At 34.8% G+C, this 15,784-nt stretch overlaps 1 protein-coding gene and 1 pseudogene across 1 annotated transcript; both read left to right on the top strand.

Annotated features, from left to right (window-relative positions):
- The first annotated feature begins 11,705 nt into the window (after nucleotides 1-11,705).
- On the top strand, nucleotides 11,706-13,360 carry LOC113360064 (annotated as a pseudogene).
- Nucleotides 13,361-14,313: 953 nt separating this feature from the next.
- On the top strand, nucleotides 14,314-15,246 carry LOC113360060. The gene has a single exon (XM_026603612.1). It carries the CDS (start codon nucleotides 14,314-14,316, stop codon nucleotides 15,244-15,246), a length of 933 nt encoding a protein of 310 aa, XP_026459397.1.
- The last annotated feature ends 538 nt before the right edge of the window (nucleotides 15,247-15,784 follow it).

Raw genomic sequence — 15,784 nt, 5'->3', positions numbered from 1 at the left:
AAACAAACCATGCCATGGCTCTAGGTGGTTCCAAGGGTCAATATAGAAGGTTAGACAACCCATATTCGGAAGTTTGGGTAACTGAGTTGAGTTCCGATTATTGCAAGTTCAAAATTTGAAAAGTATCAGTTTTTCCCAAATTCTGATTTCTGGGCCATCGTACATTCGGGACTTTACAAAAAAAAATTATCCTCCGAATAATATAGTCGTGTTTAGAAATACCAACACTAGTACAAATCTTCACATAGGCCACACTTAATCTCCGTGTCCATAGGCCTTTGGCCATGAAAATTTTTAACTCCAAAAGTGTGGCATCAGGTGCCGTGACAAAGAGGTACCTTTATGGCTACATAAACTTTGAGTGACTACAAAATATGATTGATCATGGCCGTACCTCTATTATCGTGTATATATGGTACTCATTACTTTTTTTTGTAGTTAAGCGTTTTTACTGCCACCATGGCTATAGGATCCTTGTAGACACACAATTTGATTTATACGTGGCTAAATTTTACCTTAACGTCACATGGATTTTATTTTAACCATGGCCTTCGTTAACAATCAGACACACGAATTTCGTATCACCATGGCCAATTTATGAGTTACGATCGCACAAACATCTTTCAACGCATCTATTATTTACCTTTTAGACACGACATCTTTCAACGTAGCTATTATTTACCTTTTAGACACACGAATTTAGTTTTATCATGACCAATCCATGATTTACAGTGACACGATAAATCAATAAAACCATGACGATAAAGCCCTTATAGACGCAAACTATGGTTTCAGCGTGGCTATTTATTACTTTAAAGTTACATGGATTCATTTCAGTCATGGCCATCTTTATCATTTACACACACAAAGTGCATTTAAACATGGCCAATGCACTACTTATAGTTACGATCGACTCAACATGACTAATATTAAGTGATGCAAGTGATTGAATAGCTAATAAGCAAAAGAAAATATAATTCAGGAACACACAAAAGAATAAAAAATGTAAGAAAATTGTTGCAAAAAAGAAAAAAAAAACAAAATTGAAAGTGAACATTCTATTTATTTATTTATTTGAAAAACATTACAATACACTGATTCCTGTATAGTGTGCCATATAGTTATTCTTACAAATCAATAATATCCGTACAAAAGATCTAAAAACACAGTCACAGGCATCAAAAAGTAAATTAACCCGCATTGGAGGTAATCTTTCAGCCGTCAACAGAAACAGGATGGCTTTTGTGCTTCTAAGTCATAAAAATTGGCCTGGGATGTGCAGGTCCTAAACTGGGAAAAGTGAAAACAATTTTGGTTCCCAATCTCTAATCATCAACCTTAAAGAACGCTCATCAATTTCCATATAACTTGCAAGCTTCTAACAAGCGATTGTTGATAAGAACATCCAACGGTGGTCATTCACATCTAATACATTAGCTGGAAATAATATCGACGGTGCTTCTTTTTCAAACTTAATTTCTTTTTTAGTTTTTTTTTTTGAAAAAATAATCGAATTTATAGCATTTTTTTAAAATATTATCTTAACATATGAAACTATTTATTGTTTTTGGACATCATTTTCCCATATAAACAAAAATTAGACCACTAAAAAAAGCTAAAAATAATAAAAATAATCTACGTAAGAATAAAATTTTGACCAAGTAACTATCTTCTTTATATTATAATCTGACACACTAGTATCGTTCCTCTATTTGATGCTTATAATTTTTCGGTTCACTCAAGAAATCTAGCTATTTACGGGCATTAGGTGCATAATTGGTCATAAGGTAAGTGTGATCTAGTGTTAATGAGTGACAAATGAGTTTAGTTGGAAAAAACTAGATGAGATTATGCGAGTAACCGATTATAGAGAGTACGACACAAGGATTCTGATGAATCTAAGTAAAATTAAACTTTGAGCCTTCCGACCTTCGACTCCAACACACCCACCGATGTAACTCCGATCCGAAGACTGTTTTCTCACCCCCAAGATCATGTTGATATAGATTTTTGGCTTGCCAAATCTTATAGTAACCGATGAATCTTGGGTATTATATATCCTCGTGTAATAGTCTCTTAATATTTGATAAAAAGCATGCTTCAAAATAAAAAAAGAAAAAAAAATATCCAAAGTGTGTCTTGATATTTCTCAGGTATAATGTCAAAAATTAAGCATCGACTTAGACTAATTCAAAATCGAACGTTGTACCACAACCACCTGATAAGACTAATTTCACATTGAACGTTAAGCCACAACCATTTAGAGAGATGTCGTGTAGATTTAGCCAGCCAGGTTCTTTTCCGACTACGATATGAAACCATATTGTTCAATTTTTCTTCGACCAAATTGTATTAGTTGACACCTTTGGCAAACATACTTGTATATAATTTTCTTTTCTAGTTGACTCCTTAATGTAATAACCCAATATGGATCACAAACTTCGTTTTACTCAATAATAATTTATTCCATCATATCATATTCAACATAGCTAGGTCGTATTTAGTATGATTGATTACCCATGTAAGTCCATCCAATTCCCTCCAATTAAACTCAACTTTCTTTCATCGATCACTAGATGACTATTACTTTAACTGATTTTCTACAAATTAAATCCAACGTTATTCAATTTTACTTCATTCCATCAAATCATACTCAAAATCACTAGATGATATTCAATATGGCCGATCATTGACCCCAATTTCATCTAATGTAATTCAATTATGCTTAAAGTTTCTCTTTATCATTAGATAACACTTTCATGACTGGTTATCCACCAATTTAATCTAGTTTACTCCATTTTACCAAAGCATATTCAAAATCACTAGATCATACTCACTATAACCCATTATCCACCTAATGTTGTTCCAATCAAATCCTAATATACTCAACCTTCTTCCACAATCACTGGATAACACTTACTTGTAGTGGTGATCCACAAATTTGATCCAATTTTACTCAACATTCCATCAAATTATACTCGAAATTACTAGACAATACTCAATTTAACCGAAATTGTACTCCTTTTTATCTCACAGTCATTGGATAACGCTTATTTTGACTAATTATCCACAAATTTGAGGATTCGATTACCGATCCATCCAACATTATTAGCTTCAGATTATTGGACGAACAACTTCTTGCAAGTGTTGCTTAATTTAAATATATTTTTTTGGTATAGAAAATAAAAACAACCACAAAATTTGAGTTAGGTTGGAATTAGACTCCATCCAGTTAATCTAATTTTACTCAATTTGATCGGATCTTATTCACTTCGACATCACTCAATTGCGTCGTTATCATCAAATTTGGGCTTCGGATTTTGTTTCAACTCGCCCAATCTCATTTGATGCTTAAATATTTACATTTTTATTCAAGTACAAACTTCATTACAAACTTCGCCATGTCTCGCCCAATCTTAATGATTTATTAGAATTCATCGCTAGACTTTGTATGATCTAAGTAGGCGTCATAAATCATTCATCGACCTGTAAGAAATGACAATCTTGGATCACATAATTATCAATTTGGTCACCTATGATTTTTTTTTTTTTACGAAATTGAACATGGATTAATTACCGAGCAAAGCAATATTACAAAGTACAATCTGTACAATGTTTATTCGACAAATGGAAAATCACAATCTTTAATCCAACGAATATAAATGCAAACACAAGAACTCATATGTATCACCAATTTACCATCTTATACAAAGGAGGGAAATTGCGATCTCAATGGGCGGGAACAACGAGGTTTAGGCGCACTATTTCCCCCTAAAATCTCAGTAATTTTTCTTTTCCCTCGAAACCCTAACCATCTCATCGTATTCCTCCTCTTTCTTTTCAAGCACGAACCCCTCCGAGAAAATCCATGAACACTGAACAGAACTTCACCACTTCCACCGTTCACCACCAAAATATCAATAAACAAGAAGTAGAGTATTTTTTTCAAACAAAATCAGAAAAAATACATCTCTGAGTGGTTAATCAACCATAAATCAAAACCTATCTGGTAAATTGAGATTTTATCTTATTAATTATTGATTTTTCAGAGATTTTGAAGATGGAGAAAAAGATGATATATAGATTTATCTTCTTTCCAATAATCGTACACTGATTTTGGAGGTATGAAGATCTGTTTTTCATTATTAATTATGTGAATTATTTTGACTGGATTCATATGAATCGGCTCAAAATCAACAAAAGCTAGTCTTTTTATTATTCTCATATTGTTCATGGTTGATTATAGATTTAATTATTCGAGTTTTCAGATTATGGATATGATTTGATTTAAAATTTGTTGAGTTGTTGAAAAGTTTCTTCCATGTTCATTGTTTCAAGAGATGGGTCATTTTTTCTTATTCAGAAACTTGCTGAATAAAATGAGTGTGGTTTCATGATGGTTTGATTATAATTAACAGGGCTTGTGCAGTGTTTAAGTTCTAAGTTCTTGTAGTTAAAAGTATAAATTGATTTGAACTCCTGTATAATTGTTGGTCGCAATTAGTGAATCGTTGCATTTTTGGAAATGTTGTGCGGTTAGGGAGAAACACATGAGTGGCAGGATAGGAGGAGGTTTAAAAACATGAGGAGAGGGAAACAAGAAGCAGACAATAAGAATGATAGGACCCAGGTGGAGTCCGCCAGGGATTAACAAAATTAGTAAACAGATTCATCTCAGAATGAAGGTACATCAAACTTTCAGCAGTCTATAATTAAGACTAGCTGGATTGTGAAGCGTTTTGAGATATGATTGCTTGCAGGAAACAGGAAAGGGACCACCTTATTGATTTTTCAGAGATTTTGAAAGATGGAGAAAAAGATGATATATCGATTTATTTGAAGAAAAATGCGCCTAAGATCCCCCAACATCAGTTGTTAAACGACAAAGAAAGATGCTGGTAATGCAATGGCTTTACAGTGGTTATAAATTATATTCAATTTACCTTGAGTTTCTTAGTTAAGTTCATGCATAATCCCTCGGATGAGCTATAAATTTCGTTGTAATATGTGCGAGATACTCGCAGAGGGTCAACTTTTCCTAAAGAAAATCATTCTGGTTCAGCAGTGACTTCTTTGCCTAGAGACGTTCATGCTGCTCCACCGGGTACCTTTGTTGCTAGACTCTCTGAAATCATTGGAAGGACTCCACGTAAAATGACATTATTTTGGTTGAGGGTTGTTGAAGAAGCATTATTCTAATTATCTGGATATTTATGAGCATGATGTTTCAATTTGGGATCTTTTTTCCCTTCATGAGTTTTAAACGGTTTTGATTGAATAGTTCTCTAGCTAACCGATTTTGCCTTGATGTCTCTTGCCATTCAATTTTCACTGAAATTAAGGAAAGTCTGTCGTTAGGAAAAAAATAAAAAAGAAATTGATACTTTGAATTTATGTGATTGTGTTGAGCAGTAAGAATCCCAGTTCAGAAGTTCTTTGACTCGAAATTCATTATTTGTAGTGGTAGCTATAACCCAATTCCTTAGTTTATTAAGACCGGCACTAGAATTAACCTTCAAGTGTGTATTTTTATTTGTTTTGTGTGAAAGCAGAATTATCTGTAGATATAATCCATTTATTATGGAGTTTCAACTCATTTTGATAATGTCAGTTTGATTTCAGGATCATTTGTTGATATCATTATATGTATCCATTTTTGTCGGGCTGGCATAGCTTCTCGGAAAAACCGGTGAAGGGAAAGCACATTGATTTTGAAGATGAAGAAAAGAAGGTATACCCGTATACCTTGTTCCATGTAGTCACACATTGATTTCGGGGCTGTATTAATTTGATTTTTTATTATTATTTTAAATTTGGAGGTTTCCTAAGTTATCTAATTTTATTTAGTGACTACTTTGGTTCAGGAGTTTAGCGTGAGATGCAACTGCACAAGTTGTTCTAACAATGTTGAGAACAAAATCTCTAGGCAAGAGTCTGTGGAAGCTACTTTAGAGCGGTTATCCGAATGCATTCCGGCCAAAGATTGCTAGTAGTTCTCATGGAGTTTGTGACACTAAGGTATGTGGTCTAGCTCATTATATTTTTAAAAAATGTGTCCACGGGTTATTATCTTTCATGTTCGTTAATGGATGGTTCCGAATTGATGAAAATTATGCTGTAGTGACCATCTTGTTTCATAATTATTTTTGGTGTATCATCCTCTTCAGCTGAAGCAAAACTTGAGTTATTAATCTAGAGATATTTGTGAGCATGAGATTTCTACTGTTCAATCTTCCTTGAACACGATCAAACAAATATGTGTTGTCATCTAACATATGTTTTTAATGGTAAATTTTGACACACATCTATTGTTTTGTTTGTTTATCTTACAATATTATCTAATACGTGGTTACTTCAAAATAGGTCTTTGATTGACAACCAATGTGTAAATAACTAAATATAAACCCAAACTTCCCATAGTTACATGTCTGTGTTGCATTTTGCTAGGTTATGTTTAACAAATTAACATGTAAGCAACAGACGACATGAGAAAATGAAGTTAACTAATTTCAAATATTGCTAGATTCCCATGTTCACATTACCAATTTAACAAGTTATGTCTGTGAAGAACTTCACACTAAAACTTGCTATTCGCATATTCCCATTTGCTAGATTCTCACTTTCTCTTTCTGGAAAAACATGGACTGTCTAAACCCAAATGATTAGGAGGAAAATGGCGACATCTCAATGATCGCAAAGCACAATAAGGGATGACATTGCAAGAAATTAGGATGTCTTAAGAAATACCGCAAATGCTTCCAAGGAAACATTCTTTGTTCTGAAAATGGTAAATGTATGGACTGCAAGAACTACACTGGTAGTGAAGAGAGACTTGCTCTCTTCCACGAGGATCATAGTAATCATAGTAATACCTTACAGATGAAGCAGGTAGATGCCACTGCTGCAGTAACTGGGGTTATTGAGTCGTCTGGCTATGCGATTTCCATCTATATCCAAGAAAATGAAGCTTTATGAAAAAACTTTGTTCCTACAACAACAAAACATTCACTTGTTCACAGGCTTGCTCAGACTTCCCAGGTTTGTTACATATATTCCCTGTGAAGATGTTCACATTTTCATTGCTGGTGATATACACAACACATTTTCATTGCTGGTGATATACACAACACATTTTCCATAGCAAGTTTTCACCAGATATACGCCTTTTAGCTCTAAATTGGTAATAGTACCATCGAAATATTTTTGCTCAGCCTTAGAATAACTTTCTTGATTGTTTTTGACTACAGGACTCCAAATTATGCAGCTGACCACCATAAGTTAATTTCTCATTCTATCTTATGGGAATTGCTGGGATGGACGATGATGGTCTTGCAGCATGAGTTGGTGGTGCTGGACCAGAGATCAAGGAAGTTGACTACAGTGGATTTATTTACTTCATGGTTTACTGGATTTTTCCTTGCAATCCTAATTTTTTGTCGTTTAATTTGTTCTACGCAGATGTTAGTTTTGGCAAAGACGGTGATGATTATGAAATTTACATTATGCAAAGATGTTAGTTTTGGCAAAGCCATTGATGTTGATGAAGTTTTCTCTTTGAAAGAGTATTGTTAATGCTTTAGCACATGATGTGACAGCATCACAGGATTCAGTGCACCACACCCTAAATGGTGCATAGTTTTTGCTTAGTGACCAACACCGTTTTCGTTAAATATGACCACTACATGATAAGATTAACTGATCAAGATCCCGATTCCTAAATTGGTAAGCAAAATTTACATTACAGTGTGTCAGATGTCAAAGGATGAAAAAAAAGCAAGATGCTTGTGGCGCAAAGTATACTCATGTAGGTGGGTATACAAAAGATCAATGATTTGGACATGTAACATGTCTATGAACCCTACATTTTGGACAAAAAAAAATCAAAGTGTCTAAATAAATTCACTTACAGCCTCGACTGAATAGGCGTGTCTAACGACGCCCAAAACATTAGACACATACACAATTGGTAAATGTGGCCACATAGTCATCTATGGCTACGAGTGATGGGTTGAGACTTAAACCTATGACCAAAAGGTGTCTTATGGCTACAGTCAAACGGTTTAGGTTTAAACCCATGACCAAATGGTACATTATGGCTACATGGTAACATAAAACGTAGCTATAGTTATACCTATGACCAGTAGTCACGTAATTAATCCGAAACGTGGCTAGGCTATAAACCAAAAAACGTGGCCAATGTGAAGGTTTGTACTAGTGCAACCTAATCGGTAGATAAAAATTTAAGTTTGCTACCGAATGTCCTATTCGGAGGAAATACGTGTATCGTTAGCAACCGATTGTAGTGCATCATTGATACGAAACCTCAACGGCCATATTTTCAGAAACCTCAACGGTCATATTTTCAAAAATTAGAGCCGTTAGAACTCTAATCTATATAAGGAGGGTAACCCCTCTCAGTTATTATTGAGTAAAAAATCATAATGAAAAACCTTTTCAATGGCAAGTCCATCATCAATCGACAACATACTTCGAAGATGCAAGCGAACAACTACATCAATTGCAGCAATGGAAGAAGAAATACAAAAAAGGAAGAAACAACCCAAAAAAATTAAACCATCGTTAGTGGAAACGAAGGAGGAGGAAGAGGAAATCAAGGCTAAGAAGCGAGGTCAAGAACAATTCCATCAAAGAGAAAGATTAAAACAAGTTTAGGAAGAGACCGAATGGATAAAAAATTATTACATTGTGAAAGATCTACCCAAAGAACAGCAGGACGATCGTATATTTTGGATTAACGTTTCATTAGGTCCTTTTGTTGGTAAGTACAAGAAGCCACACCACAATTATGAACCATCTCATGTTTCTTCAAGGGTGCACCATGTTATAAAATTGTGCACCGAGTACAACCGTATTCTTACTAGGCACAGAGGCGACATGTTTGCGACACAAGATGCTTATTCCAAGTGGAGAGGAGAGTCGTTTCTACATATCGAAGCCGCGTTGATTGTTGCATATCGGACTGGGAAAAAAGAATAACATGTGATGTTTGAGTGCTGTAAATTCAAATTTTTAATATTAATCGGTGGTTTGATAAAATATGGAATTCCCTAATATGATTAATCGGATTGAAGTGTTATAATACTGTTGTTCCGATTACATAGTTTCAAAAAAAATTATAGCCGTGCCTCACCAAATCGGTAGATAGATATTTAAGAGTTCTACCGATTATAATATTCAGAATCAAAACGTGTATCATTACCAACCGATTATAATATTCGGAATCAAAACGTGTATCAATACCAACCGATTATAATATTCGGAAGTAACACGAAGTAATATACTTTTGAAGGCACGTCATTCGGTGAAGGGCTTCCTCCAAATTATGCATCAATATTTCCTTTTTGGTGCCGTTTGATGCAGCGTAACGCTCGGCTATTCGTGCACACAATTCCGACTCAAGGTGTAGCCATGTAACTCCGCTAACCACTCCGATTGTTGCATGACCGTTCTACCATCCCATTCAGTCCTTTTGATCGTAGCTAGGGCCTACTTAATTGTAGACAAAGAAGACAAGTTTTCGGGGTCGTCCGCCTTTATTTTACTTAAGATCGCACTCGCTTTTTGGATCCGCATAGACCTCACCGTCTGCATTTGATGTGGTTTTAACTTGGCAACCATTACATGTCCAATTAAATCCAACGGATCATCATGGTTGTGACAACTGTTATCAACTTTATACATTTTATACTCTTTACCTTTAATACCATCGGGCTTATAGAAGACAATCTTAAATGGGCATCCTATCTTCTTGGTATTGCTTCGGTATTTCCTATTCGTCTTCCGTACGTACTTAGTATTCTTTCCCTCGTGACTCTTTCGCGTCTTCGGTATTTGACTCCTTCTTACTTCCAAATGTCTAAACGTGCATAAAACAAAACAAATCTACTAAGCATAACCATTTAACATATAAATTTTGAAAAAAAAAAAAGTAGTAATGAGTATACCAAATCGTTTGCATAGTATAGGGAAGTGTCGGGCCTCAAATAGAAATAATCAACAAACTCTTCAACGGCATGCATATGAAAGCAACAAATTATTATACAATAATCGGAGGTTATTAAATAAGTCAAACTGCCGAATATACTATATTCGGAATCCTATCGGTTACCCAAAACACCCGATTTATGCAAATGAATGTACACAGTTTATTGAGTGCAAAAAATGATATAATCGGAAGCTAAAATATATAGTAAAACAGCCGAATATAAATAACCGGGAGATAACTTTAATCGATAAACATCCGATTTTCAAGTTTTCGGAAATTTTATTTTGAGGCCACTGTTATATTCGGCAGTCAAATAATGTTAAACTATTACCGATTGTAAAGGATAAGAATACTGAGTTTTGAAATTTTTTGAGAAATTCGTTTTTGGGGCCATTCGGGGGTAAATAACTCTACATAACTACCGAATGTAGATTTTTTTGGAAAACCAATTTGGGGTTTTTTTCTCATATTCGGCAGTAAACTACTATCTTGGAACTACCGAATATACATATTTGGTACTCAGTGTGTTATATTCGTAAGTTTATTCGAGAAATTATCTACCGAATCTGGGTAGTTCATGGCATTCAATGCATGCAATAATCGGTTTTTCTTGTTTACAAAAGCACACAAACGCATGCAAATCGAGTATTTGAGTTTCTTAACACAATACCTGTGTTTTACATACATCGTTAGCTTCAATATCAGGCGATTCTCCATTTTCTTCCATGAAAGGTCGTCTAGGTTTTCCTCTCCACAAAAGTTTGGATCATTCAACATATACCCCAAATCGTCTTCTCTAAACGGTCGTGAACCCTCAACATTTTGTTCTTCGCCATGATTCTCACCTTCTTTTTCATATCCATCCATTTTTGTAGTGATAAAATGGGTTTTCCCTTTTTTCCTTCACCTTCTTCTCTATAACTCTAACAACTCAAAAATGAAAAAGAAATGGAAAAAATGAAACAGAAATCATTCTAATACTGCACCGACTACAATCGGAAGTCTGGGTAATATTTTGGCTTCCGATTGCAATCGGAGGATAAAAATGTTATCATATCCTCCGAATATATAAGGGTAATTTTGCCATTACGAATTACGCGAGATAAAGACTGGCTACATTTTCCCTTTGATTGACCTTTTTTGTTTTATTATTGGCCCCTAAATCCTTTTGAGTGGCCCCTAAAAACGCAAGGTTATTTTATTCGTATATATGCCTCGTTTTAATTAAAAAATAAAAGGAAAACAGGTGTACGACCAATTACACCACCTGCCAACTAAACTTTAACTGAACATTCCCCTTACACTTTCATCAAAGAAAGATTCAAATCTATGTTAAAAACAAATAAACGCCATTTTAAGAGGTAAACGCCATTTTAAGAGGTATTACTTTACACTATACGGCAAGAATGCTACACGGATTGCCAGATTTAGTAGGGAATTACCGATCCACTAGATCCAATGGTTGTTTTTTTATGGATTTGGTATCCCCCTTTGAATTTTTTGGACCCCTAGTAGTAGTCATGTTATGTGGTAGAATAATGCATTATGCATTGAGATGTGGTAGAATATTTTACTACGCTGGGATGGTGTGTAGTGGAGGGCTAGCTGTAATCGCATAAACATCCGCTTATATAATTAAGCTTGTGTCTCTGAACAAGATTATATCCATCATTGAACAAGATTAAGAGTTTCTCGATTTACAAAAATCTAAGTTATGAATATCTCTGATGTAAGGGAGGAAAATGACAGCAACAGAGATTTACATGTTTACGACGAGAAGAAATTAACAGTACTTACCGACGATGGTGATTGCGATGGTCATAATAATGGTGATGGTGCTGCAAGTAAGGAAGATGCCAAAACCGCCAACAGTTCTTTTCTTCATTCTGTTATTAACATGTCTGCTATACTCATAGGTATATATTGATTTTCTTCTTGTTGGATAAAATTTCGCGTTTCGTTTAGCAATGCTTTAATTAGGCAGGAATTAATATGCTAGATGACCTCTTAAGGTCTAGGTGTTCAGCTCTCAAATTTGGGTTCATATATTGCAGGACTTGGCCAATTATCAACTCCATAGGCCTTGGAAAAGGGTGGATGGGCATCTTCTTTCGTTCTCATCGGGTTTGGGGTATTATGTGCATACACCTCCGTCTACTGGGAAAATGTATTAAGAAAGATGAAAAAATAAAAAGCTACCCAGATATTGGAAACCATGCTTTTGGTTCTACGGGAAAAATTGTAGCGACAACTTTTATCTACATGGAAGTCTTTATGGCGCCTGTTTCTTTCACCATTGCATTGAACGATAATTTGGCGACAGTATTCGATGGAAAACACCTGCATATTTCCTGGACTCACTTATCAACAACTAAATTCCTGACAATCGTAGCAGTCATTGTTGCAATGCCTACTCTTTGGTTGAAAGATCTCTCTAAGATATCTTTTCTTTCTGTCGTGGGTATTATTTTGTCGCTCCTCATTTTTTACAGTTTTCAGCATTTGGAGGTGTCAAAGCTAACCGTTCCATACCTGTGTTTCGACTGCAATACATTCCTGCCATATCTGGTTTATACGTTTTCAGTTTCTCGGCACATGTTGTTGCCCCCAATTTATACCGAGCCATGAAGGACCCTTCAAAATTCACCAAGGTATTATTTAGCATCTCAATCCTTGCATATGCCACGCCCTTCATCATGGTTATAGGATTTTCTTCTTCTAGGTAGTCACCTTGTATGATGATGATAATTAGTCTAGTCTTGTAATACCAAACAAGCTAATATTTTTCAATGATTTTTCATGAATCAGGTATCGGTAGTGAGCTTCACAATAGTTACAATCTTTTACGGAACTATAGCATTAGTTGGTGCAAAGTTATTTGGGCCTGACGTGAAGTTGCAAATCACCCTAAACATGCCTAAACACCTTATTATCACAAAGATCGCACTATGGGCGACTGTGTTAGCACCTCTCACAAAATATGCTTTCGCAATTGTTCCAGCAGCATCTCTCTACGATCGCAAGTTACCTTCTTCCATGAGTTCCAAAGCAAGATTGGTCATTAGAGGTGCTATAGGGTCTATGCTGCTCATGTTTGTTTTAATCTTAGCTTTAGCAGTTCCTTACTTCGAACAGGTTCTCGGGTTAACTGGCTCTCTCGTTAGCATTAGTCTTTCAATTATCTTTCCTTGTGCTTTTTATGCCAAGATGTTTTGGTCTCAAATATCATACCCATCTTTAGTTCTTAATGTAATCTTAATTGTACTTTCTTCAATATTAGGTGTATTGGGTACTATCTCATCCTCCAAATCACTTGTGAGTATATTTGTAAAGAAGTCAGCAAATGCAAGTTAATTGTAACTTTGTGACAGGGAAAGATCATCATATGTTTGTACATTTGTAGTATTCCTTTTTAAACATCAGAGCTTTTGCTTGAAGTGGGCTTACCAAATCATGGAATGGAACCAAACATCTTGTGTGTGTTTTTCATCCTACTTTTTAAAACAAAATTTTCAACAAAGAAAAAAAATAAAACAAAACAAAACATAATTTCCAACAAAGTTGTAGCATGATTTTCGTCTATAAAAATAAATAAAATTGGTAGCATGATAATTTGAAAACATCACCCTGTCATTCGTATAAAAATAAAACAGTACTAACTTCACTACCAAACTATGGGAGAGCCATGAGTGGAAGTGAGGGGGAAAAACAAATTTTCATTGTGACATGATGGTTAACAAGTAACGAGAGAACAAATGTTTTTTTTATACCCTAGACTACATCCAAACAAACTCCTTAAATTGGAATGGATTTTGACAATTACAGGGTTCAGACTGAATCCTTTGAGGTAGAAACTCGGTGAGTCACGCTCTGCAAATCGGCGATTGACTCAGCAAAATTTTTTTCCGACGAATCTCAATTTCTGTGCTCATCTTCATCAATTCAGGTGGATTCAAAGTCATTAATTCTTGTTTTCTTCATAGTTTCATGATTAGAGATCATTAATTCAGGTGGTTTTCATGGATTCTTGTCCGAGAACCACTTGTCCTGATGATTCTCATTCAACAAAATTAGGTCAAAATAACACAGAATCAAAAATTCCAACAATAGATTTACCTGATGATCTCTTTGAGGAGGGTTTAAATCCATGGAAATTTTCACTCATTGGTAGATTATATTTACAGAAGATTAAATTTGTGTATGCTGCTATTATTTTACGTCAACAATGGAAATTAGTTGGAGAATGTAAACTCATTCCTCTAGGAAGAGGTTTCTTCACAATCTAACTGAATAATGAAGTTGATCGAATGACCATCAAAGCTGGCATGTGGGAAGTTAATGATCAAGTATTACAAGTTAGAAATTGGGTTTCAAACTTCACACCATCATCACAACGTACATCTAAATCTCAAGTTTGGGTTAGGTTACCTGGTTTAGGGTTGGAATTTTGGAAGGAGGAAATTCTCTTCAAAATATGTAAGGAAATCGGAACTCCTATTAAAATTGATACTGCTACTGCAAATTGTGAAGTTGGTTATTATGCTAATGTTCTAGTTGAGATAGATTTTGCTCATTCTATTCCTAACAAAATCTGGATTGGTACAAAGTTTGGAGGATTTTTTCAGGATATTTCAATTCTTTTATGTCCTAAATTTTGTCATAACTGCAAAATCATTGGTCACTTAACTACTGAATGTAGAGTTGAGCAGTATAAAACTAAAGTGGACAATGCAGGTGGAGAGAATAAGCAATTTACTACACCAGAAAAGCAGCAACAAATTCCATTTGATATTTGTGATGTATCAGAAAGAGCAGGTGAGGATTTTGTAGTTAATACTATTCATGAAACACAAGTTATCAAGTTATCTACAGGAAACAATATACTCCAGAAAGGCAAATTCAGTCTTCTTGAATGTGAAAAAGGAGAAATAGATAATGAAGCTGTCATTAAAGAAGTTCCAAATGTTTCAACACCAAAGAAAGCAAACAGTTTAGAAAGTACCACTATCAAGTATGTAGATGGAAAAACTAGTCAAGTATCCAATGAAGCTGTTAAAGTGACCCCTTGGTCTAAAATAGTTGAAAAGGAAATGGTATCTAATGCAACATCATCATCAAATGCTACAAGTCCAACTGATCCAGTAAAGGTAACTAAACAATTTCAAGCAAATAACAAGTATAATTTCAGGAAAAATCAAGGAAAAGAAGGCACTAAAAATCCTCCTCCTCCTATCAAATGAAGATAATATATTGGAATATCAGGGCCTGAGAAGACCTAGGGATCAAGATAAATTGAGGTCTTTAGTCAACCAATTTAGACCCTCTTTAGTTTGGATTGCAGAACCAAAAGTAAAATTCAGTGCTTCTTCTTGTAAAAAATTAAATTTAGCAGGAATGAAGAGCATGGTGATTCACAACTCTACATCAAATAATAAAGGTAACATATGGTTATTTTGGAGTAAGAATATTTCATCTCCTCAAGTAATATCTGTTTCTAGTCAAATGATCACAATGAGTGTTGGAGATTTTCTTGTATCTGGAGTTCATGCTCATGTAAAGAAAGTTCAAAGAAGATTTTTATGGTCAGAGATGAAAATAATCAGTGAGCTTAATAAACCTTGGATAGCTTTTGGTGACTTTAATGTAGTGATTTCACTTGATGAAAAAATGGGTGGTAAATCTCCTAACAGGTCTTCAATGTTGGAATTTTCAACTTGCTTAGACAATTGTGAACTTATTCAATCTCCTAAAACAGGCTGCAATTTTCATGGTCAAATT

This window comes from Papaver somniferum, chromosome 1, assembly GCF_003573695.1.
Source record: "Papaver somniferum cultivar HN1 chromosome 1, ASM357369v1, whole genome shotgun sequence".
Classification (NCBI taxonomy): domain Eukaryota; kingdom Viridiplantae; phylum Streptophyta; class Magnoliopsida; order Ranunculales; family Papaveraceae; genus Papaver; species Papaver somniferum.
This window is presented reverse-complemented; position numbering and strand designations above follow the sequence as displayed.